Source organism: Muscardinus avellanarius, assembly GCF_963383645.1.
Source record: "Muscardinus avellanarius genome assembly, chromosome: 3".
Lineage (NCBI taxonomy): Eukaryota > Metazoa > Chordata > Mammalia > Rodentia > Gliridae > Muscardinus > Muscardinus avellanarius.
Genome location: NC_137788.1, coordinates 132,090,417 through 132,116,794, shown reverse-complemented (window position 1 = coordinate 132,116,794; position 26,378 = coordinate 132,090,417). Strand labels below are relative to the sequence as shown.

General features: G+C 41.5%; 1 protein-coding gene across 1 annotated transcript in view; it reads right to left on the bottom strand.

Moving 5' to 3' along the window:
• Positions 1-175: 175 nt before the first annotated feature.
• The window catches only part of ZWILCH (zwilch kinetochore protein), a gene marked incomplete at both ends in the record, with an annotated part of 41,015 nt that continues 14,812 nt past the window's right edge, over positions 176-26,378 (bottom strand). The window contains 12 exons of the mRNA XM_080691642.1: positions 176-270; positions 3,287-3,399; positions 6,167-6,262; positions 7,596-7,732; positions 9,630-9,658; positions 10,166-10,322; positions 12,646-12,725; positions 15,134-15,233; positions 17,101-17,150; positions 17,831-17,924; positions 23,597-23,668; positions 25,721-25,876. Of these exons, the coding sequence (XP_080547768.1) occupies positions 176-270; positions 3,287-3,399; positions 6,167-6,262; positions 7,596-7,732; positions 9,630-9,658; positions 10,166-10,322; positions 12,646-12,725; positions 15,134-15,233; positions 17,101-17,150; positions 17,831-17,924; positions 23,597-23,668; positions 25,721-25,876 (1,179 nt within the window). The remainder of the gene's footprint in view (positions 271-3,286; positions 3,400-6,166; positions 6,263-7,595; positions 7,733-9,629; positions 9,659-10,165; positions 10,323-12,645; positions 12,726-15,133; positions 15,234-17,100; positions 17,151-17,830; positions 17,925-23,596; positions 23,669-25,720; positions 25,877-26,378) is intronic.

Below are 26,378 nucleotides of genomic sequence, written 5' to 3'. Positions count from 1 at the left end.
ACTGCCAAAAAAACCAAAAAAACAAACAAAAAACCCCACACATATTCCTAAGATATTAGGTCAACATTTACAATGTGGAAATACCTAAAATGTAAGTTACTTTAACACATTACAATGTATTTGGCAGGAACAAAAGTGAACATAAATACCTTAAAGAGGACCTCCTGAGCATATTTTACTTGAAATGCACCTGGCTGCAGGTAACCATGTTAATAAAGGATAGCCTTTCTTCCAGGCTACCATTTAGTGTTAATTCAGAAAAATCTGTAACTAGAAACAGTGAGATTAGAATGGCTTAAACGTCCTGCTGGCTTTTCTACCATATATAATGCTTACTTTTACAATAGCCCAGTAATCAAGAGGTAGTCTGAATGGTATGTATCTTCTACTTTTAGGGAATTAGTTAGACAAAACAGCCAGGATAATTCATTTAAATATGAAACACTCTTGATGATGAAAAGCATGATTAAACAACCTAGAGTTCAAAGCAGACTTGAAAAACAAACCATCTGTTTTCCATTCAGGAACCTACTGCTTATTTCTTGTGCCACATTCAACTAGGGTTAAACAACTGTCTCCTCCAATCTTAATATACATTACAGAGAAGGAATTATTATTATTATTATTATTATTATTATTATTATTATTAGTGGGTCTAGGGATGGAACCCAGGGGCATTTGACCTCCGAGTTACACCCTCTGCCCTATTTTTTATTTTTTATTTTGAAACCGGGTCTCACTGAGTTGCAAAGGGCCTCACTAAGTAGCTGAGGCTGTCTGCAAACAGCGATCCTCCGGTCTCAGCCTCCCAAGTGCTGGGATTACAAGCGTGTGCCACCACGCCCGGCTCTGAGAAGGAATTATACTTAGTCTTAGAGCTAGACTCATACCCATTTTTTTCTTCCCAAAGACGGACCGCTGTATTTCAAAAACAACAGATCCAATTAGCATATAGATGAAACTAGGTCTCCTTCCATATTTTCACCGTTATCAGCTATCATTTACTGGGCACCCACTGGGTGAGCTGCACTCTCCTGGACACAGTTTTTCTGTCCCATTACTCCAATCATTATTCTCTCCTCTTGTGGCATCTAGAAGGGAATTTTCTCTCTTAAGACTCCCTGCATTTGATGTCAGCTGTTTTACTTATTAAACATCTTAGAAAACTATTTTACCTAAGAGTTCAGTCCAAGGAAATAAAATCTAACTTTTTTTTGTTTGCTGTACTGGGGATGGAACCCAAGGTCATTTGCCCTCCGAGCTACACCCCCAGTCCTATATTTTATTCTTTATTTTGAAACAGGGTCTCACTGAGTTGCAAAGGGCCTCACTAAGTGGCTGAGGCGGGCCGCAAACCGAGATCTTTCTGTCTCAGCCTCCCAAATGCTGGGATTACAAGTGTGTGCTACCACATGTGGTGTACTTCTTTTATTTATTTATTTATTTACTTGTTTGTTTGTTTGTTTGTTTTGTGGCACGGGGGATGAAACCCCGGGGCATTCTACCTCCGAGAGACACCCCGAGCCCTATTTTTTATTCTTTATTGTGAAACAGCGTCTCACTGAGTTGCAAAGGCTTCACTTGAGGCTGTCCGCAATCTGCGATTCTCCTATTTTAGCTTCTCAAAAGCTGGGATTACAAGTGTGGTCCAGCTTAAAATCTAACTTCCTAAATGTTTATCTTTAGCAAAGATTAAATTATTACTGGGTTTAATACTTACTGGCCCAGATATGGTGGTGCACACTTGTAATCCCAGTACTTGGGAGGCTGAGACAGGAAGATTGTGGTTGTGGCCAGCCTTAGCTTAGTAAAGCCCTCCTCAATTTAGTGAAATGCTATTTCAAATAAAGAATAAAAAAATAAGGCTAGGGGTGTAGCTAGGGGTAGAATGGCCCTGGGTTCAATCCCAAGTACTGAAAAAAAATGTACAATTGGGCCTTTTTTTTGAACAACTTATGACTTTTACAAATGAGGTCCTTCTTTCAAGAGTATGTCTTGCTTTGGGCTAAAAACCACTGAATATTTTCTTTTTTTCTTCCTTTTTTTTTTTGGTGGTACTGGGGTTCCTGGAAACCCTTCTATCTCCGGGCTACACTCTCAGACACCTAATTTTTATATTTTTATTTGGAAACAGGGTCTCTTAAGCCAGCTGAGGCTGGCTTTGAACCTGCGTGATCCTCTTGTCTCCGCCTCCCAAGCGTGGGGATTACAAGCGTGCGCCTCCACGCCTGGCTTATTTTTTATTTTGAAACAGGGTCTCATTAAGTTGCAGAGGGTCTCACTAAGTAGCTGAGGCTGGCTATGAACCTGCGATCCTTCTGTCTCAGTCTCCCAAGTATTGGGATTAGGAGCATGTGCCATCCCGCTTGGCTGAAAACATTCTTCTTAAACATAATTTACTATATAAAGTAAATAATACATATTTTCTTCTTAAAAAATGGAAAAACACATATAGCTGAAATGTTTTAAGCCTGTGGTTTTCAATCTTAACTGCGCCTGAAGAACTTTACAAATGACTGATGTCCAGCCTCTATTTCCAGAGATTTTGATCTACTTAGTAAGGGCAACAGACTAAAAGCTTCCTAGATGATAAAAGTGTTTCAAATCAAGCTGAGGACCCCCTCTGCTATCAATATTTCAAACCTTGGGAATAAAGTTTGGTTTCAGATCTTTTTTTTCTTTTCATGGCACTGGGGATGGAACCCAAGGGCATTCTACCTTCTAGCCCTATTTTATTTTTTATTTGGAAACAAGGTCTTGCTAAATTGCTGAGAGCTTCACTAAGTTGTGGAGGCTGTCCTCAGATCCTCCGTCTCAGCCTCCCAGGTACTGGGATTACAGGTGTGTGCCACTGCACCCAACTTCTAGACCTTTTTCTACAGCCCAATATTTGTGTTTTTGCTACAGTAAATAATACCACAACTATTATCAAATTCAAAGATCTATTTGCCCAGGTCTAGTTGTATGTGTAGAACAAATTCCTCCTTAAGGAAATGCTATGCCAAAGTATGTGTTCTTTTACAGTTCGGGTGGATATTGCCCTCCAGAGGCTATACAACTTTATACTTAAGCTGGCAATGTATATGGCTGATGGCCTGTTAGCCTATATCAATGTTAGAAAACTATCAATGGGTTCAATTCACAATGCTGAAATTTATTTAAGAAATTAAAATTTGGGAGAAAATTATTTAAAACTGAACATAAGAGGGGTAATAACGATCATTCCCAGGAATAGTTTATTTTCTATTGGAATAATTTATCTGAAAAGATTACAAGTCAGTATTACCAGGTTTGTCGAAACTGAGATGGTCCACAGGTGAACTGTCACTCAGTTGCCAAATTGTCTTAACCTTCTCTGAGCCACCATTTATTTCTACTCTCCATTTCTGTGGCTTCTCACTTAAAAAAAAAAGAAAAGAAAAGAAGAAATAACTATTTCCTTCTTCCTTCTACAGTCATGAGCGCAGCCCTTATGTGATAAGCACCAGGGAAGAGGAGGTGACACGGGTCTCAATCCCACCCTCGGGAGGCACAGTCCAGAGGGAGAGAAACCAGGATGTAAACGATTCTTCCTCTGGAGAGCACTGGGGATGGAACCCAGAGGTATTCTACCTCCAAGCTACACCCCAGCCCAACTTTACTTCTTACTTGGAAACGGACTCACTAGGATGCTGAGAGCGGGGCTTGCTAAGAGGCTGGCTTTGAACCTGCGGTCGTCTTGGCCCCACCTCCCAAGTACTGGGATTACAAGCGTGCGCCACCACGCCTGGCTTATAAATAACACTTCAATGAAAGCAGAACAATAACCGGAAAACACTGTGCTAGAGGACAGGAGGAAATGGGAATGTGGCTGGGGAAAGACTCCTCAGGGCCGTGGCACCTCAGCTGAATGTGAAATGACGAGGCCGCACAAACAAACAAGGCTCTGGGTGGAGGGAGGACATGCGCACAGGCGCCGAGGGGAGGACGGAGGCGTGAAGAAACCAGCGACACAGCTACTGGCGCAAAGGTGGAGTGGGAGACGTGGTGGTGCTCGGGCCAGAAAGGCGCACAGGAGGCTACTCAGCCATACTAAGGCACTGTCCTAAAGCGAAAAGGAAGTCATTTAAACAAAAGGAAACCACAGCAGGATTTGAACCTTGTGTGTGTGTGTGTGTGTGTGTGTGTGTGTGTGTGTGTGTGTGTGTGTCTGTGTGTGTGTGGTATTGGGGATTGAACTGAGAGGCATTCTACCTCCAAGTAATACCCCTAGCCCGATTCTATTTCATACTTGGAAACAAGGTCTCACTAAGTTGCTGAGGCTGGCCTCAAATGGCCAATCCTCCTGTCTCAGCCTCCCAAGTACTGGGATTACAAGCGTAAGACATCACCCCCAGAAGGATTTGAATTTTAGAAAACAGCAACATAGACACAGAAGACAATGTTGGTAACAACAGTTAGGAAAAAGGATTTTATCATAGTCCAGGTATAAAAATGGAAATGTGAAATAAAATAATAATGATGGGAATATGTAAAGAAAGAGATGTATTCAAGAAGTGCCAAGGTGGTCAGGACTTGGTTACCATTTAGAGGAGGGGGTAAAGCTGGGCACAGTGATGCACACTGTAATCTTGGGAGGCTGAGACAGGATCGCAGATTTGAGGCCACAGCAAGGTAACTTAGGAAGACTTTGTTTTAAAAAAAAAAAAAAAAGGACTGGGGGTGTAGCTCAGACATAGAACCCCCTCTGAATGCAATCCCTGTACCACACATTAGCAAACGATATTGCTAAATGTCAAAGAGCCTTACAGGTGCTTACTTAAGAAGAAAGAATTGCTGGGCCAGCTGATTACAAGAGGGCCTAAATATTACTTTAGTGAAAAGCATCTCCTGAATTTGGCAATAAGAAAGCCCTTGCTGACCTTTGCCAGGGCAGTTTGAGGTAAGAGATGGCAGTTTACAAGAGAACTAGGAGGAGGGAGCTCTATGCTGAGGGCAAAGTCCAGGGAGCCCCTTCCCTCCAGCGCCTCAGGTCCACGCAGACGACCGGCCCGTCGCCTGGCCGCGTGGTCCCTGCCTCCCCAGCCCACATTCTTCTTTCCTTCCCATAACACAGCCTTGGACTTGTTGTCACTATCCTGATCATTTATTTTCTTAATCTGTCATTTCCTTTCTGGATATATTTTCTATAGTCTATGAAAGAACTGCAATTAAAAGCAAAATAAAGGACTAGAGGCACAACAGTCTAAGAGAAGTAGATACAGACAGGTGTGGTGGTGCACAGGAGGATCGCAGTTTGTGGACAGCCTCAGCGACTTAGTGAGGCCCTCCACAAGTCAGTGAGACCCTGTTTCAAAATAAAAAATAAAAAATAGGGCTGGGGTGCAGCTCAAAGGCAGAATGCCACTGGGCTCCATCCTCAGTACTGGGAAAGAAAAAAAAAAGAAACAAAGTAAAGGGCCAGAGAGCTGGACCTGGATTAAGGTTCCCGAGGGGAAGAAGCTCTGCATCATTAGGTTCCAATGGAACATAGACACCAAAATCACCAAAAATCATTGCTGGACTTCCAGTACAATTTAATTATTGAACTGCTTACCTTTGCCAGGCGTGATGGCGCAGGCCTGTAATTCCAGTATCTGGGAGGTTGAGACAGGAGGATCAAAGATTCAAAGTCAGCCTCAGCATTGTAGTGAGACTCTCAGCAACCTAGCGAGAGCCTGTTTCTAAGCAAAAACGACAAAGTGAGCTAGGGCGTATAGCTGGAGGTAGAATGCCCCTAGGTTCAACCCTCAGTATAAATAAACAAAGCTTACCTTTTACTTGTTTACTTATTGGCATTGGGGATCAAACCCAGAGACATTCTACCTCTGAGCTACACCCTCAATTCCTCCCAGTTTTTGAAACAGGTTCTAAATTGCTGAGGCTGACCTTAAACCTGCGCTCCTCCTGTTTCAGCCACCGAAGTACTGAAATTACAGGTGTACACCACTGTACTTGTCTAAATTGCTTACTTTTTTTTTTTTGTAATAGGAATTAAACTCGGGGGCATTCTACCTCTGAGCTACACCCCAGTCCTTTTTAATTTGAAACAGGTTCTTGCTAAGTTGCTGAGGCTAGCCTCGAGCCTGTGATCCTTCTGTCTTAGCCTCCAAAGACCATGGGCATGTGTCTAGGTTAAACTGCTTACCTTTGATATAAGTTCTTTACAGTAGCTGGCCTGACTGGCAGCTGAAAAACATGTTGCTCATCAAGAGGATTTTGTTTGTAATATTTTATGCAGGATCTAAATAACAGACAAAAACAAATCTCTTTTGGAAAAGCCATTTGAAGATACATGCTTTCTTTAGACTACCAGAAACATATTATCGAGGATCTCTAACCACAACATCACAACATCAACAGAATGAATAGTTTCAGAGTCACAAAGGAAAAAACAACCCCCCTTAACAAAACTTAGGCCATGTTTTTTTTCTTTGGAAGAAAATCTCATTTACTTTCTAAAAGTTAATACTACACAGAGTCATCAAAAATATAAACACACACACACACACACACACACACACACACACACACACACACACATTTTTTTGCAGAACTGAGGATGGAACCCAGGGGCATTCTATCTCCGAGCTACACCCCTCAGCCCTATTTTTTACTCTCTATTTTGAAACAGGATCTCACTAACTTGCTGAGAGCCTAAGTAGCTAAGACTGGCTTTAAACTATTGTGTGATCCTCCTGTCTCAGACTCTCAAGTACTGGGATTACAAGTGTGCACCACTACACCTGGCTAAAAATATAGATTTAAACTGAGCCCAAACTGCCGGGTGTGGTGGTGCACGCTTGTAATCCGAGCATTTGGGAGGCCAAGACAGGAGGATGTGGGTTCTGGGCCAGCCACAGCTACTTAGTGAGGCCCTCTGCAATTCAGTGAGAGGGAACAGCCTAAGGAAGTTAAATAGCAACAGGACCAAGTGTTAAATCTTTTGAGTTCAAATTCTTTTGAATGCAAACCCTTTCCTTCCTATGACATTGTTCTAGAACCATGCTAATGTGAAAACAGAGCAAACAAATTTGAACCAAACTAACAATAAGACTACATATTTTAGCTGCAATTTTTCAAAAGAGAATACAGGGTCTTACTAAGTTGTCCAGACTAGCCTAGAACTTGCTATCTTTCTGCTTCAGCTTCTGAAGTAGCTGTAATTAAAAAAAGAATACATTTCTGTGTAAGTAAATAAAAGAGAAGTACTAGCTGCGGTGGTGGGCACACTTATAATCCCAGCATTTGAGAGGCTGAGACAGGAGGATCCCAGTTCTCAGAGAGCCTCAGCTACTTAGTGAGGCCCTCTGCAACCTAGTGAGACACTGTTTCAAAATAAAGGATAAAAAGCCAGGCATGCTTGTAATCCCAGCATTTGGGAGGCTGAGACAGGAGGGTCACAGTTTGCTGACAGCCTCAGCTACAACTCAGTGAGACCCTGTTTCAAAACAAAGAATAAAAAATATGGCTGGGAGTGTAGCTCGGAGGCAGAATGCCCCTGGATTCCATCCCTAGTACTGAAATAATAATTAATAATAATAATAATAATAATAATAATAAATAGAAGTACTTACTGTGTTAAAGAAAAGAGGAGTTCATGTTGAGGTTTAATAAAAAGCATGCAACTAACTATTATTTCTAGAACATGGTGCAGTTTTTGAACACGATAAACCTGTTCTTGTATATCTACTGACGGAGAGATGAAGTATTCCTGGAATGAAAAAAATTATAAGCAAAATAGGGAGTTAAAGAGTAAGCAAAATCTTTGAAAAGAATAAGACTATGTCCCCTATATCAAAGTTTGGACGCTTAATATCAGGGAGAGAAACAAAGAGGAGGAGGCAGCTAGAGAGAATTGCTGCCTTTCACTACTATTCTTTTCTATTTTTTTTGGGGGGGGGTGGGTGGGTCTGGGGATGGAACCTAGGGGCATTTGACCTCCCAGCTACATCCCCTGCCCTATTTTTTTTTATTTAAATTTTGTTCTTTTTTTTTGTGTGTGGTACTGGGGTTCCTGGAAGCCCTTCTACCTCCAGGCTACACTCCCAGACCCATTTTTACATTTTTTATTTGGAAACAGGGTCTCCTAAACCAGCACGCGCAGCTGACTTCGAACCTGTGTGATCTTCCTGTCTCTGCCTCCCAGGCGCGGGGATTACAAGTCTATGCCACCATGCCCAGCTTTTTTATTTCAATTTTGAAACCAGGTCTCACTGAGTTGCAGAGGGCCTCACTAAGTACCTGAGGCTGTCTGCGAACCGCGATCCTCCGGTCTCAGCCTCCCGAATGCTGAGATTACAAACGTGCGCCACCACACCCAGCTTTCACTACTATTCTTAAACAGTACGTCTTCCCTCTCAATGTTCTAAGTAAATGATTGTACATATTCTCTGGTAAAGGCAAATCTCGGAAAGGCTTCACCAGGGACCCAAGTGAGTAGCCAATACCACCCACCAAACTCTCCAGATGGAACAAATGGAAAGTGCATAGGACAATTCTTGTCCTACACTATACCTGTTCAGTTGATGGAAGTGTCCACCTCTAAACAGATAGAGCAAGCCTGAAGTACTTGAAAAAGTAACCAAGAGTTTTGACACACTTTTACTTCATAAATTATTGGTACATTTGTGTTGACTTTTGGAAAAGAAATTTGGAAATGTATGCCAGAATCATAAAATGCTCGGACCTTCTTTCCTGTTTCTGAGAACCCACCCTAGGGAAATAATCCATGGTAAATACAGTAGGCAGGATGGGACAATGGCCACCAAGACACAGCCTCCTGGAGTACACATATAATTTATTCTTCCTGAGGGAGGCAGAACCTTGAACTGTCATAGGAGAGGCCGCTAACTGACTATGAGTTAATCAAAAAGGAGATTATCGCCTGGTCATTATAATGACTGGATCAGGCAAAGACAATGAAACCTTAGAGCTATTTCTGTTTGCTTTGAAGGAACAAACTGCTATGGTATGGAAGGGTCACATGGCAGAGGCTGAGAGCAACCTCCAGGACCTCAGCCAGTACACCGAACCAGTACCTTAAAGAAATCCTTTAAGTGTCATAGAAATGGGGCAAGAAAATATAAAGCCAATCTTCCTTTATAGGGCTAAAGGCATTTCCTAACTATTCTAAATAAATATGAGTATTGGTAGCATACTGGCTTTAGCAGTATATAACCATTTATCAGTATCATATGTTTATAAAAAATGAGAATGACATTGAGTGAATTTTTATGCCTTATGAGGCAGTAAGAATTAAAGGCATCAACTGTCTTATTTATGTTTCCTAGAACCTAGGAGAGAGGCTGATATATTATAGACACTTATTAACTATAGGCAGACTGATTGCAAAAAACCCCCACCAATTTTAGATTTTAAAAAACTTACCAAATGTAGCCGGGTGTGGTGGCGCACACTTGTAATCCCCGCGCTTGGGAGGCTGAGACAGGAGGATCGCACAGGTTCGAAGCCAGCCTAACCTGGTTTAAGAGACCCTATTTCCAGATAAAAAATAAAATAGGTCTGGAAGTATAGCCCGAAGGTAGAAGGCCCCTGGGTTCCATTCCCAGTACCACAAAACAAAACAAAACAAAACAAAAACAACTTACCAAATGATTCAGTGATGCAAGTTCTTGACCTATTAAGAAAAAACATAGATGCAAATAAGCTTTAGTAATTGTTTATGACACATAAAGGAACCTAAGTAAAACTTTTCATAATTCATATGTGAAAGATGTTTCAAGCTAAATAGGTCCTCAAAAAAGACCAAGTTTTCTGAAATAAATACAACCTAGTACTTATTCTAAAACTGATCACATCTTGTCCCTAATAAGGAGCACTAAGCATTGAGAGTAAAAGCTGCACCTCAGAAAATGCTTTCATTTACCAAACTAATCTGAGAAACTCAAATGTTTGAACTAAAAGCAAACAAACAAAAACTATAGCTATATTTAATCTAAGGTATGTAGTGGGATAGTAGGAAACAGAGGCTCAGAGAAGAAAAATGCTTTTCTAACAGCAAACCAGGGGCGAAGCCAGAGCTATAAATGACTAGGAGCAGGTTGCAAGATACCAACTGAAGATATCTACGGATATTAACTGTGACATGCTTTTTTTTTTAACTTGAGCTGGGAAAATGACTCACCTATAAAAAAACTTATATAATCTTTTTTTAGTTTGTCCAAACCAATTTCCAAAAGCATCTGAAGTGGAATAGTCCCGCTGAGAGAAACTGTGTCCATGTGTCCATGATAAGACTGATGGATAAGCTTACTTAGTAAACTGTTACTCCCACTGTGAAGCTAGAAATCAAGAAAATTTAAAAACCATTAATAAATAAAAATAAATAAAACCAGTAAGTAAAAGAGAAGTAAACTACATTGGATGCAAGTTAAAAATTCCAAGCTTGCGCAGGGCGTGGTGGTGCACGCCTACAATCCAGTACTCAGGAGACTGAGACAGTCCGGCTCCCCACCAACCCTAGCAACTTAGTGACCCTCACAATCACTAGGTTGATTTTGATCCTCAAAATTAAAAAATCAATAGGGCTGTGAGTATAGCTCACAGGTAGAATGCCCCGGGTTGAATCCCCAGGACTACACCCAAAAAATTTAAGCTAAGCTGGTCGTGGTGACGCACGCTTGTAATCTCTGCTCTTGGGAGGCTGAGACAGGAGGATCGCACAGGTTCGAAGCCAGCCTCAGCAACTTAGTGAGGCTCTCAGCAACTTAGTGAGACCCTGTTTCCAAATAAAATATTAAATAGGGCTGGGAGTATACCGGAGGTAGAAAGCCTCTGGGTTCTACCCCTAGTACCACACACACACACACACACACACACACACACACACACACACACACACACACACAACATATATATATATATAAGCTTGTATTGAGTCTCCTGACACTATAAACTGTTTTCCAAGTTACAAACATGTCAGTTTCTTTTTGTTTGTTACTGGAAATGGAACCTAGGGGCATTCTATCTCTGAGCCACATCCATAGCCCAATTTTAATTTTAGTTTGAAATTTTAGTTTGAACTAAGTTGCTAAGACTGGCCTCGAATCTGCACTCCTCCTGTCTCAGCCTTTTCAAGTACTGGATAACAGGCCTTTGTCACCATGCCAGGCTCAGACATGTCACTCTAAAATGCCACTTCTACCTCATTTGTATAACAGCAGAGTTGGGGTGGTGGCTCACGCCTGTAGAGGCTGAGATAGGAGAACCATAGACAGAGTGCCCTGGTTTCAATCTCCAACACCACCAAAATAAATAAATGCCCAAAGCAACTAAGGGTTTAAACTTATCAACCCTACGTGATAAGCTTAATTTCACCAAAAAAGTCAGATATGGTCTTTTGAAGTTTTATAAGTAGGAATTTGCTTCTCTTCCTGGCTGATTTAAGTGCTATCGGGCTTTTGCCAAAATTGAACATCTTTGTCTACAACGAAAATCTACAGTTGCAGGAAAACAGTGTCCCTTAATGTTTCATACATTTGCCATAAGGAATTCTATTTTGGCTACAATATCCAATATTTTAGCTTCAAATGAACAAGAACTATGAACTTAAGAGGTTTAGCATAGGTTCCAAATGTTAATTTTAAATATATATCTGTGATTGTCCCACTACTAATCTACTACCTCTAACTTACATCATAATCTTTTGCATTTTTATTTTTTAAACTAATTCCACTCATTATACACAGTAAGATTTTACTTGTAAACATATCATAGATATAGAAACACTAAAGAGAAAATTTTCAATGGCCCAAACTTAAAAGGCCTGGAATCACCAGTGCCAAATAAGGCAGACTTGCATGTCTGTGCTCTGGAAGGCACCTCTGTCCACACCAAAAAAAATGTTTGGTACTGGGATTAAACCCAGGGCATCCTACCTCTATGCCTCAGCCTTTTTCATTTCGAAAAAGGGTCTTGTTAACTGTAGAGGCTCAAAAAACAAACAAACAAAAAAAGAGCATTGTAGTTGTTTTTAAACTCACCAGTAGTATATATGAGTATTGCATAACAGTTAATAATGACAACATTAGTAGTTAATATATACTAAGAAATTTACTGTAAGCCAAGTATACTAGATGCTGTGTGTGTGTGTGTGTGTGTGTGTGTGTGTGTGTGTGTGAGTTACACCCCCAACCCTATTGATTGATTGATTGATTTGTGGTACTGTGAATTGAACCCAGAGGCATTCTACCTCCAAGCTACACCCCCAGCCCTATTTTATTCATTTTTGAAACAAAGTCTCACTAAGTTGCAGAGGGCCTCACAAATTGCTGAGGCTGGCCTCAAACCTGCAATCCTCCTGTCTCAGCCTCCCAAATACTGGGATTACCAGTGTGCACCACCATGCCCGGCTGTAACTGGATGCTTTAATTTGTGAATTAAATGAATTATCCCTGAAAGAACACTACCGAGTAGTTTCTACTCTCCCCCTACTTTGCAGATGAGGATACTGGGGTACAAAGAAGTAAAGGAAGCTGCCCAAGATTACAAAGCTAGGAAGTAGCAAAGCTGGAATTCAAACTCAGGCAGTCGGCTTCAGTGTCTGTGTTTTGATCTGTCTGCTGTGCCGCTGAGGAACATTCTAGCACATGCTCTCCGACTTACCCATGGCTGTACGTCACCGCGCTGGAGACTCTGGGTGATCAATGTGAAACACTTCACCAAGTCTTGATATGAAACCACACCTTGAAAACCAAGGCAAACTAACATTATTTTCCTATTTCTACAGATCAAAACTGCCAATCTTAAGAATATATGAGTGAAATAAAGGCAAGAATTTGTACTTTATGGATGGTGCAGGGAAAATTTTTTTAATGTAAAACAAACTTAATGCATTTCTAGGGAAAGATAACAAACTCAGATTGCCACAACAACGTAGTTAGTAAAATATTAAGAAATATCTAGCCAGGTATGGTGGTTTATGTTTGTAATCTCAGTATTCAGGAGGCTGAGACAAGAGGATTGTTGGTTTGTAGCCAAACTCAGCACAACTTAGTGAGACTCTTTCAAAATAAAAAAATCCCTGAGCATGGTGACGTACACTTGTAATCCCAGCGCTTGGGGGGCTGAGACAGGAGGATCGCACAGGTTCGAAGCCAGTCTCAGCTACTTAGTGAGGCTCTCAGCAACTTAGTGAAACCCTGTTTCCAAATAAAATATAAAAAAAGTAAGTCTGCGAGTACAGCCCAGATGTAGAAAGCCCCTGGGTTCCACCACCACCAGCACACACACACACAAAAAGATAGGGCTGGGGGTTGGTGCAGAGTTAGAAGGTCCCTGGGTTTACCAGGAGTGGTGGCACACATCTATAATTTCAGTACTTGGGAGATTAGGACAGGAAGATTGCAAGTTTCAGGGCAGTATCAGTAAGCAGTGAGTGTCTCATTAACCTAGTGAGACTCTGTTTAAAAATAAGACTAAAATAGGACTGGGAGTGTAGCTCAGAGGTCGACGGTCCCTGAGTTCACCCTTCAGCACCAAAAAAAGAAAAGAAAAGAAAAGAAAAGAAAAGAAAAGAAAAGAGAAGAGAAGAGAAGAGAAGAGAAGAGAAAAGAAAGAAAGAAAGAAAGAAAGAAAGAAAGAAAGAAAGAGCGAGCGAGCCAAGTGTGGTGGTGCACGCTTGTAATCCCCGCGCTTGGGAGGCGGAGACAGGAGGATGGCACAGGTTTGAAGTCAGCCTCACTGGCTTAAGAGACCCTGTTTCCAAATAAAAATAATATAAAATAGGTCTGGGAGTGTAGCCTGGAGGTAGAAGGGTTTCCAGGAACCCCAGTACCACCACCAAAATAATAATAATAATAATAATAATAATAAGCAGCAGCAGCAGCAGCAGCCGGGTGTGGTGGCGCATGCTGTAATCCCAGCACTTGGGAGGGTGAGACAGAAGGATTGTGCAGGTTTGAAGCCAGACTCACAGCTACTTAGTGAGGCTCTCAGCAAATCAGTGAGACCCTGTTTCCAAATAAAACATAAAAAAAGGTCTGGGAGTATAGCCTGGAGGTAGAAAGACCCTGTGTTCCATCCCAGTACCATAAAAAGAAAAAAAGAAAGAGTGAGAGAGTGAGAGAGAGAAAGAAAGGAAGAAAGGAAGAAATATAGGGCAGAGAGTATAGCTCAGAGGTAGAATGCCCCTGGGTTCAATCTTCAGTACCACAAAAAAATTTATATATATATTTTTTTATTTTCCAAATAATTATAAATTTTACTGTTTTGGCTCATATAAATACAACATAAAAATTATGTCTTAGTTAGGCATGGTGACACACGTTTGTAGTCCCAGTACTTGGGAGGCTGATACAGGAGGCTTGCAGGTTCGTGGCCAGGCTCAGTTACTTAGTGAGGCCCTCTACAACTTAGTGAGACCTTGTTTCAAAAAAAAGTTTGCCGGGCGTGGTAGTGCACGCTTGTAATCCCCGTGCTTGGGAGGCAGAGATCACGCAAGTTTGAAGCCAGCCACTCTGGCTTCAGAGACCCTGCCCACCCCCCCCCAAAAAAAAAATATATATAAAATAAAAATAGGTCTGGGAGTGTAGCCTGGAGGTAGAAGGGCTTCCAGGAACCTCAGTACCACCACCAAAAAAATAAAAAAAAAAAAAAAAAAAAAAAAACCCTAGGGCTACGGGTATAGCTTAGAGGTATAGAATGCCCCTGTGTTCAATCCCCAGTACTGCAAAACAAATAAACAAACAAACCTAAGTCTTTTAACTTTAAAAGGCAGGGAAAAAGAATAGATTCAAAAGTTGCGGAGGGCCTCACTAAGTTGCTGAGGCTGGCCACAAACGTTATATCCTCTCAAGTACTGGGATTACAAGTGTGTGCAACCATACCGCTTTCTCCAAATCTTTAATAGCAGAAGGAATTTTTTTTTTTTTTTTTTGGTGGCACTGGGGTTCCTGGAAGCCCTTCTACCTCTGGGCTACACTCCCAGACCTATTTTTTAATATATATTTTTAATTGGAAACAGGGTCTCTTAAACCAGCGCGGCTGGCTTGGAGCCTGCGCGATCCTCCTGTCTCCACCTCCCAAGCGCGGGCATTACAGCGTGCCCACCACGCCGGCCGCAGAGCGAATTTTAATCATGATGGACACTTACTGCTGCTCATTTTGCACCAAAGTTGTTCAGCAAAATCAAGATCACCCCGCACTGTGATGAGCACGGACCTGTCAACTGCAGCAGTGTCGTGCTTCACTGTCTGAAAAAAGAAATCAGCTTCAGAGACTATTTGGCTTATTTATCTATTTTTAAGGTGAAATAGTTTAAAGCTTTTAATTGCTATTCTGGGAAATGGTGGATTTCTGAACACACACACACACACACAATCATATGAATATATTTTCTACAACTTTTCATTCATTACTAAGGAGATACACATCATGATTGAAAAACTGGATTTTTTTTTTGGTCCTGAGATTGAATCCAGTGGTTTTCTACCCCTAAGCTACAGTCCCCAGCCCCCTTTTAAGGCAATTATTATATTTTAATTTTGAAATAGCATCTCACTAAGTTGCTGAGGGTCTCACTAGGCTGGCCTCAAACCTGTGATCCTCCTATCTCAGCCTCCCAAGTATTCAGATAACAGGCATGCACCACCATATCCAACTGGAAAACTGGACTCTTTTTTGTTTGTTTTGCAGTACTGGGGATTGAACCCAAGGGCATTCTACCTCCAAGCCACACCTCCAGCCCTATTTTTTATTCTTTGTTTTGAAACAGAGTCTCACTAAGTTGCATAGTGTCTCACTAAGTAGCTGAGGTTGGCCTTCATGAACTTGAGATCCTCCTGTCTCAGTCTCCCAAGTACTGGGATTACAAGTAGGCACCACCATGTCCAGCAAAACTGGACTTTTAGAGTTTTAAAAAACCTGTTAACGCCTCTTGGGAGGCTGAAACACAAGGATCACAGGTTCAAGACTGCTTCAGCAATGTAGTGACTCTCAGCAACCTAGTGAGACCCTGTTTCAAATAAAAAAGTGCTGGGTGTAGCACAAAGGTAGAATGTCACAGACTCAATCCCCAGTTCTGCAAAAACAAACAACCTGTAATGTCTAAAAGCGAGCAGTCAGCTTTCTTACTGTATAAAAATATTTATTAAATTATCTTTAAAGTTGGGCATGGTGGCACACGCTTGTAATCCCAGTACTCAAGAGGCTGAGACAGGAGGATCGCAAGTTCACAGCCAGCCTCCGCTACTTAGTGAGGCCCTCTGCAACTTAGTGAGACCGTTTCAAAAAAAAAAAAAAAGAAAAAGAATAAAAATGATGTCTGGGGGTGTAGCTCAGAGGCAGAATGCCCCTAGGTTCAATCCTCAGTACAGCAAAACAAATAAAAAATATTTTTGTCTGCCAGGTATGATGGCGCACGCTTATAATCGCAGTACTTGGAAGGCTGAGACAAGAGGATGGCAAGTTCAAAGCCAGCCTCCACAACTTAGTGAGATTCTGCTTCCAAATAAGAAATAAAATTGAGTTAGGGGTTTAGCTCAGAGGTAGAATGCCTCTGGGTTCAATCCCCAGTGCCACACACACACACAAAATAATCTTTTGTCTCTATTTTCTTTTTCATCAAATGAAAGCAAATTTAATATATTAATATATTAGCTTAATTTAATGTTATAAACATTAAATATATTTATATATAGATATATAAATATTAAATATATAATGTTATAACAATACCATCTTATATTATGGTAACATAGTCATTGCTGCAACTGAAGAAATTAATGTGTATGAGTCTACCAGATCTATTTCATATGGTACAATAAAAATGGTAACAGTACAACCAAATTTTTTTGTGCGTGTAGCACTGGGGATTGAACCAAGGGGTATTCTGCCGAGCTACACCCCCAGCCCAGTTTTTTTCTTCTTCAAACAGGATCTCACTATGTTGACAAGTCTCAGTACTTGCTGAGGATGTCCTCAAATCTGCGATACTTCTGTCCCAGCCGCCCAAGTCGTGGGATCAAAGGCTAAAGCCACCGCACCTGGTGCAACCAAACTTCAAAAGCAATTCTAGTGTACATTTCTAACTCATAATAATAACTCATAATAACCACTTACCTCTGTGTCTTTGTTTGTTGAATCACCAAATCCATCCACCTTATTTAAGTCTAGAAAGTTGCAAAAGCTTATTATTATCAATTTGATTTTCATTTCTCTGCTTCCCATTTTATTTCCACCTTAATTCTATTTTCAAGGAGCAAGTGGGAATAGTACAAGTGTAAGCGGTAATTTAGCAAATTACTGAACTCTTTAGTAGAAGTAACTACACACCCATCAGGCAGGGGCACAAGGCTGAAGTAACACAAAAGCCCTGACACGCACTATCAAGCACAAGGTGAGCACTCAGAGGTTACTCTCCTACCATCTCAAATATTATTGTTGTATGAATTTCAAGCCAAATTTTACTCGCTTTTAGAATTGCTTGGATCTTTGCCATTAGCATTTCAAAACAAAAGCTGCACCTATGACATTGAAGACCTCATGGCATTATTTTTTTATGTGTTTGTGTGAGGTACTGGGGTGGAACCCAGGGGCTTTTCTACCTCCGGGCTATACTCCCAGACCTATTTTATACTTTATTTCACGTTGCTGAGAGCCTCAATGAGTAGATGAGGTCGAACTTGTGCGATCCTCCTGTCTCAGCCTCCCAAGCACTGGGATTACAAGTGTGGGCCATCACACTCGGTGACCTCATGGCTTTAATAGATCCCAACCCAAAAGTTGTATCAAGCCTAAAAAGAAAACTTATAAAGAGGCAAAAAGAATGAATTAGGGAAAAAATAATCACCATCCAGGAATTCCTGTACGAGTTCAAGAGCAGATTTTGCTTCCAGAGGCTCCAGCCATTCAGTTATACCAGTCTTCAAACCATCAGCCAAAACCTAAGGGAGATTTTTTTTTTTTTTTTTAAGGAGGGTGCTGGGGATTGAACCCAGGGGCATTCTACCTCTGAGCTATATCCCTAGCCCTATTTTTTATTTTGAAGCAAGGTCTCACTAAGTTGCCGAGGACCTCACTAAGTTGCTGAGGCTGGTCATGAACCTGCAATCCTCCTCTCTCAGGCTCCCAGGTACTGGGATTATAGGCACACATCACCACACTCAGTGCCTGTGAAAGATTTTTAATAGCCCAGAAACTTTTTAGTAGAAAACACAGCTTAATTAGTAAGGACGTATTTAACAACTATAGTAACTGCAGTAACCCACGAGTGCTTATCACAAGCAAGGCACTGTGAATGTGCTATATATATATTTTTTTTTTTTGGGGGGGGGGCTGGTCTGGGGATGGAACCCAGGGGCATTTGGCCTCTGAGCTACACCCCCTGCCCAATTTTTTATTCTTTATTTTGAAACAGGGTCTCACTGAGTTGCAGAGGGCCTCACTAAGTAGCTGAGGCTGTCCGCAAACCGTGATCCTCCCATCTCAGCCTCCCGAATGCTGGGATTACAAGCGTGTGCCACCACACCTGGCCGTGCTTTATATTTAGTATGATATTTAATCCTAACAAGGTAGATGTTACTATTACCTTCATTTCTACAAGGTAGATGTTACTATTACCTTCATTTCTTTGAGGCTAAGTGAGGTAAAGTAATTTGTTCACAGTCACACAATTAGTATCTGATGGTGCCAGGATATGCATCCAGCAATCTGATTCCCAAGATGTTGTTCTGAACCATGAGGCCACATATGTAAATGCTACAGAGAGTTCAACACTAATGATACTAGGCCTACTCTAAAGATGCTTATAGTGTTGTTGTTTTTGCTGTACTGGGGATGGAACCCAGGGGCATCATACCTCTGAACTACACCCCCAGCCCTAATTTTTAGTCTTTTTTTTTTTTTTTTTTGTGGTCCTGAGGGTGGAATCCAGGGGCTTTTCTACCTCCAGAATATACTTCCAGACCTATTTTATACTTTATTTGGAAACAGGGTCTCGCTAAGTTGCTGAGAGCCTCACTAAGTAGCTGAGGCTGGCTTCAACCTGTATGATCCTCCTGTCTCAGCCTCCCAAGTTCTGGGATTAAAAGTGTGTGCCACCACACCCAACATCTTTTTATTTTTGAAACAGGGTCTCACTGAGTTGCGAAGGGTGCTGCTAAGTAGCTGAGGCTGTCTGTGAACCATGATCCTTCAGTCTCAGCCTGCCAAATGCTAGGATTGCAAGCATGTGCCAGTACACCCAGCTTGTTTTGTTTTTTAAAGAAGAAAGATACTGCCGGGCATGGTGGCGCACGCTTGTAATCCCCACGCTTGGGAGGCAGAGACAGGAGGATCACGCAGGTTCAAAGCCAGCCTCTCTGGCTTAAGAGACCCTGTTTCCAAATAAAATACAAAATAGGTCTGGGAGTGTAGCCTGGAGGTAGAAGGGCTCCATCCCCAGTACCACCAAAAAAAAAAAAAAAAAAAAAAAAAAGACAGATGCATCAAAAGAAATAACTGGCCGGGCGTGGTGGCACACACTTGTAATCCCAGCGCTTGGGAGGCTGAGACAGGAGGATCTCACAGGTTTGAAGCCAGCCTCAGCTACTTAGTGAGACCCTGTTTCCAAATAAAGTATAAAAAATAGGGCTGGAGGGATAGCCTGGCGGTAGAATGCCTCTGGGTTCCATTCCCAGTACTGCAAAAAAGAAATAACTGGGCAAGGACGAGTGTGAATCTGAATGAGAGGTTATATAAAAATATTATAAATGTTTATGCACATACATATAATTAAGAAAACACAGTCAACATAGGCTTCAGGAACCAGGTCTTCAGCTACAATTCAGATGTGGGTACCACTTTTGGTAGAGCAGAAGGAAAGAAACATGTAATAAGATGAAAAAGAAGGGATTATACTAACCCAGGTGGAAAAGCAGTGAGAAATAGTATTAGGAGGAATGGGGGCTAGACTGTAAACTTGTGACCCTCCTGCCTCGGCCTCCTGGGTAGCCAGAATTATAGTCATGTACCAGAGGCCAGTTAAAATTTTAAAGACTTTCAATATAATATGGGAGACAAAAGCTACTGTTAACTTTTTGGCAAGAAAATGACATAACCAAGGAGTTAATAGTTGGTTTGTCTCCAAGGAAATGAGAAAGTAAACTACTTCTCAAAACAAGAATATCATCCTAGCTAGGCAGAGTGGCACATGCTTGGTTCCTACCAAACTACATGACTTTGCCAAAATGCTAATATTGTCTCTACTGAGAAACAATAATGATCTTTAGAATGTGCAGGGAGGAAGATGTAAAAGCTTTAACTAAGAGGGGCACAATGAGGAAATTTTCAAAAGACAAAAACAAGAGTATAGGGAAGGAGGAAGAAAGGGAAAGGAAGTAGTATATATGTAGAATAAAAGAAATATCCTACTTATAGTATCAATAATAAAGAGACAACAACCACATATACATCTATGATTCTGTGCATTTTTAAGGGAATTATGATTATTTTTTGATACAGGGGATTGAACCCAAGGCATTCTACCTCTGACCTCCCTGTTTATACTTTTTAATTAGGGTCTCACTAGGTTGCTGAGTCTTGCGACACTGCTGCGGCTGGTCCAAACCTGTGGTCCTCCTGTCTCAGCCTCCCAAGTAGTGGGATTACAGGTATGCACTAACACACCCAGCTGTTTAAGGGAGATTATAACAAAGCAGACTTTTGGATCAAACAGAAATACACTCAGAGGAAACGGAACCATTTCTTCTACTTGCCAGATCACCTCTGATGAAATAAATGAACCAGTTCAATAAATGAACTCTGCCCACCACAGCAAAGCGGCAGCTCCTTGCCACGGCTACAGAAGGAAGTGGTGGCGGCAGAGATAGACGTTCTTACAAAAGTATAAGGTTTCTAACCTGGGATGTTGAAGAAAGAATGGAACCACACATAAAACTGGAGGGTTTCAAAGTGGATCTGGTCTGAGAAAATATCAAGTTTCATTTTGGATATACTAAAATTTGAGACAACAGCACTATATCCAAGTGGAAGCTGGAAAGATGGGAACTGGTATCAGCTTAATGATGATGTCTGGAATTTGCTCCCAAATACACTGGTCAAATCACTAGGGACAAATTCTCTGCAGGGTGTGGAAAAAAAAAGGGCAGAGCATGAGAGCAGAAGTAGGATTGAAGCCCCCAGTACAGGCCCTGAAAGAGGAGCTTTCAGGAGAGGTGAGGAAAATAACAAAAGCATCAGTTTTGTACAAACAGGGAAAGAGTAGGTGAAAATAGAAAAAAGTGGTACTGTGTCACAACTGGCACTAATGTCTGCCAGAAAGTCAATGTGCTTGTTAAACACTGACAAGAGTGGAGTGCTAGAGCAGCACTAACATTCCGGCAGGTGGGGTCAGCGCAAGCACCCTAGCTGAAGATGTCAGAGAACTGACTCACACACGCAGGAGAACCCGGAGTGGTGGCGCACGCTTTCATCCCAGCACTTGGGAGGCCCAGACAGGAGGATCGCGGTTCACAGACAGACTCACTTAGTGAGGCCCTTTGCAACTCAGTGAGACCCTGTTTCTTTTCTTTTTTTTGTGTGTGGTACTGGGGATAGGACTCAGGGGCATTCTACCCCTGAGCTACACCCCCAGCCCTACTTTTCTTTCTTTCCTTCCTTCCTTTCCTTCTTGTGGCACTGGGGGTAGAACCCAGAGGCTTTCAAACTCTGGGCTATACTCTAAGACCTATTTTATACTTTATTTGGAAACAGGGTCTCACTAAGTTGCTGAGGGCTTCACTAAGTAACTGAGGCTGGCTTTGAACCTGTGTGATCCTCCTGTCTCAGCCTCCCAAGCACGGGGATTACAAGCGTGCGCCACCACACCCGGCTATTCTTTATTTTTTGAAACAGGGTTTCACTGAGTTGCAAAGGGCCTAAGTAGGAGCTGAGGCTGTCTTTGAACCATGTTACTCATGTCTCAGCCTCCCAAATGCTGGGATTATAAGTATGTGCCACCACGCCTGGCTAAGAGACCCTGTTTCAAAATAAAAAATTAAAAATAGGGCTGGGGGTGCTGCTCGGAGGTAGAATGCCCCAGAGTTCCATCCCCAGTACCGGAAAATAAAAAAACCTGAGGCAGGAGAAGTACACATCAGGCAGACCAAGACACACACCAGAAAAGTGGCAGAGTGTGGAGGACTGCAGCTACTACAAGCAGGGAGCTCAACTTGGCAAGGACTGGAGGCTCCGTGGGAAAGGAAGTAGAATGAGATCAAGCTAAAGGAATAAGGAGGCCGATGAGCATATCAAAATATGTTCAATGCCTCTAGCCATTAGGGAAATGCAAACCAAAACATGAGATACCACTTTGTCCCCACTACATTAGCTCTATTTTTAGAAATAGACAATAGTGTTGGATGTAAAGAAATTTGAACCTTCATACAATATTGGAAGGATGGTAAAATAGTACAGCCACTCTGGAAAACAGTATCAGTTTAGATGTTCTTCAAAATGTTCAATGGAGCCGGGCGTGGTGGCCCACGCTTGTGATCCCAGCATTCGGAGAGACCCGAGGATCACGGTTCAAGGACAGCCTCACAGCTACTTAGCGAGGCCCTTTGCAACTCAGTGAGACCCTGTTTCAAAAAATAAAAGACTAAAAAAACATAGGGCTGGGGTGTAGCTTGGAGGTACAATGTCCCTGAATTCCATCCCTAGTACCACACACACACAAAAGGTTCAGTGTAGTTATCATATAACTAGCAACTCTAATTGAGATGTAAAAACATATCCATACAAAAATTTGTATGTGAATGTTCACAGCAGTATTATTCATAATAGCCCAAATGAACAAACAACTACAATGTCCATCAGCTGATGAATGGGTAAGTGTGGTATATCCATATAATGGAATGCTATTTGGCAATAAAAAGGAACAAAGCACTATAGAAAATAGATTAGTGACTGCCAGGGGCGGGAGGGGTGGGAAGTGAGTGCTAATGGACAGAGTGAGTGCAGGGTTTCTAGGGGTAATGAAAATGTTCTAAAGGTAATTATGATGATGGTTGTACAACTCTGGCAAATACACTAAAAATCAGCGAACTGTACACTTAAAACAAGTAAATTTTATGGGATATATTTCAATAAAGCTGCTTTAAAAAAAAAAGAAATAAAATAAGTAGGGTAGCAGCAGGATCATAACTGGCTTTGTATGCCAGGCTAAGACATCTGGAACATCTACTGCATTAAAATAAGGCACCCTGTTGAGATTCAATTTGTAGAATAGAGCTAAAACTACTGAAACATAAAATTCTTAAAACACATGCTTTAACATCAATCAAAATCCCAGTCATCAATAGCAGACTATATGCACATTTAATAAAATGGCAGTGGACCCACCTGGGAAGAGGGGGACCCATCATATGAATAAAAAACAAACACTCGAGTAGAAAACAGTAAGATCTATAGCTATTAACTAATGCTCCCTTTAATTATAAGAACAGTTACCACAAAAAATCTGTCCAAATTGTCGAGTATCTAATTCATATACAACATTTATATCATAATTTGAAATAGATATTAGCAAACACTTTAATAACAACATGAAAGAAAAAAATTCCAGAAGAATACTCACAAGGAGAAATTTCAGTTCTCTGTGAAGGTGATTCAAACAACCTCTGGACTCTCCTGATTCCACTTTAATATTCTAAAAAGTACCCAAAGTCTGTCAGTTTTCATTGACAATCTCTGCATAAGAGTCAGGTTTACTTGCATCTCAAACCAGCCACTCATTAAAAAATCTATTTCGGACAGGTGTAGTGGTGCGTGCCTGAAATCCCAGTACCTGAGAGGCTGAGACATGAGGATTGCAGGTTTGAGGCCAGCCTCAGCAACTTAGTGAAACCCTATTTCCAAACAAAAAAGGGGTGTAGTTCGGAGAAAGAATGCCCCTGTATCTAATCCCAAGTACAACCAAACAAAGAAAAAACAATTCGACTTCTAAAGCACCAGGAATTGAAGTTATTAGGTAAATAGTTCCTTTAGAACATCTTACTCAGATTCTGCCACTCTGATATAGGAGCCTAAATTCAGGACACTGCACACCCTCTCCGCATCAGGAACAATTATACCTACACGGAACAGTGCCCTCCTCACCCTCACCCTTCTCCATGGGATTTCCAAGAGGACAATATAAGAGAAATTAAAATAAATGTAGTGCCGGGCGTGGTGGCGCACGCTTGTAATCCCAGCATTCAGTAGGCTGAGACCAGAGGATCGCGGTTCATGGACAGCCTCAGCTACTTAGTGAGGCCCTCCATAACTTAGTGAGACTCTGTTTCAAAATAAAGAATAAAAAAATAGGGCAGGGGGTGTAGCTCGGAGGTAGAATGCCCCTGGTTCCATCCCCAGACCCACAAATAAATAAATAAATAAATAAATAAATAAATAAATAAATAAAATAAAAGTAGCTCAAGATTCAATGATAAGCCAAGGGCGGTAGCTCCTGCCTGTAATCCCAGCACTTGGAAGGCTGAGACAGAGGATCACAGGTATGCAGCTAGCCTCAGCAATTTAGCAAGGCTGTCCACAACTTAGTGGGATCCTATTTTAAAATAAGAAATAAAATAGAGCTGGGGTGTAGCTGAGAGGCAGCATACCCTGGGTTTAATCCCCAGTACTACACACACAAAAAGACTCAATAATAGATTAGCATTAGCATACACCAAAAATAAAGTGTCAGCAAACCTGCTGATTAAGACTCCTAACTAAACTGGGCTACCCTACCCAAAGATTAATGATTACAAATAGAAGACCTAAAGAAGGGCAATGTGTGTAAATTGCTACAACAGGAAAAGCAAAGTGTACACAATATAACTGCCCATAGTCCCACCACTCCAGGGGCTACTCCCCAGGCTCCTGTGTACACATTTTTAAACACGGTTGAGCTCAAACTCTCTATATTATTTTGTGCATCTTTTTGGCTTAATGAGCATTTCCTATTATTAAAGACTTTCTTTTTTTGGTATTGGGAATTGAACCCTGGGGCACTCTACCTCTAAGCTAGACTCCCAGTCCTTTTTATTTTGAAATGGTCTTGTTAGCATTTAAATCTGTCCTCCAGCCTTTGATCCTCCTGTCAGCCGCCCAAGCATGGAGATGATAGGCATGAGCCACCATACTCTGCAGTATATGCATACTTGAGAAGAACAATATCCATAGGTCATTTGATAATCATACTTGAGAGACTTCATTAGTCAACAGAAATTATTTTTCTTTCCTTCCCTTTTTTATTTTATTTATTTATTTATTTATTTATTTTTGCAGTACGATGGATAGAATCTCAGGTGCTCTTCCATAGAGCTGTAGCCCCGCCCTTTTATTTATTTATTTATTTATTTATTTATTTATTTAGAAACAAGGCCTCTCTAGGTTGCTCAGGCTGGCCTTGAACTCACAAACCTCCTGCCTCAGCCTCCCAAGTAACTGGAATTACAGATATGCACTACAACACTGAATTAATCACTAGAAAATTCCCAAGTTCCATAATTTTGGGGTTGTGCGCAACTGCTCGCTCAGCTCACTTGGCAAAATCTTCCCTGTCTGCCATGGTGAGACCGCGGGGCCAACAAGCTTTTCAGCGTTACCCATCCCTGTGCGCAGTGAGCACTGAGGCTGGAAGCATGCAGTACCAGCAAGAGCAAGTACACCGTCATGTGGGAGCCTCATGAACCCAATGAAAAATAGGCTCTACTCCTACCAGACTTGCAGCTGAAGAGAGTGGAGGGATTTGAAGAATCTCATCCACAGGACTCCAAGAAATATCCAAAGTGATTGTAGTTTGTGATGGGGCAACTGTTTCATCCAAGACAGTGGACTTAAAAAGCTCATACTGGGCAAAGCCTCTGGCTGTTACCTAGAAGAGTGTATCAGTAGACCTTTAGCTATCCTAGCACATGGTCAAAGTCCATTATCAAAACAACTTGAATTTCTGTCCCCAAAGAACAAACCCACTCTACTTTCTAAATGGAAAAATGAGACAATTCTTTTGAACCACAATATTAAAGGCAAGAAGACATAAACAGTCAACTCTCTGTACCTAGAGGTTCTGCATCCATGGAGTTGACCAATCATGGATCAAAAAAAAAATTATCTATCTATCTATCTATCTATCTATCTATCTATCCATCCCAGGGGCTTTTCTACCTCTGGGCTATACTCCCAGAACTATTTTATACTTTATTTGGAAACAGGGCCTCACTAAGTTGCTGAGAGCCTCACTAAGTATCTGAGGCTGGCTTCGAACCTGTGTGATCCTCTTGTCTCAGCCTCCCAAGTACTGGGATTACGAGTGTGCACCACCACGCCTGGCTGAATAAAAAATATTTGAAAAAAACTCATCTGTACTAAATATGTAC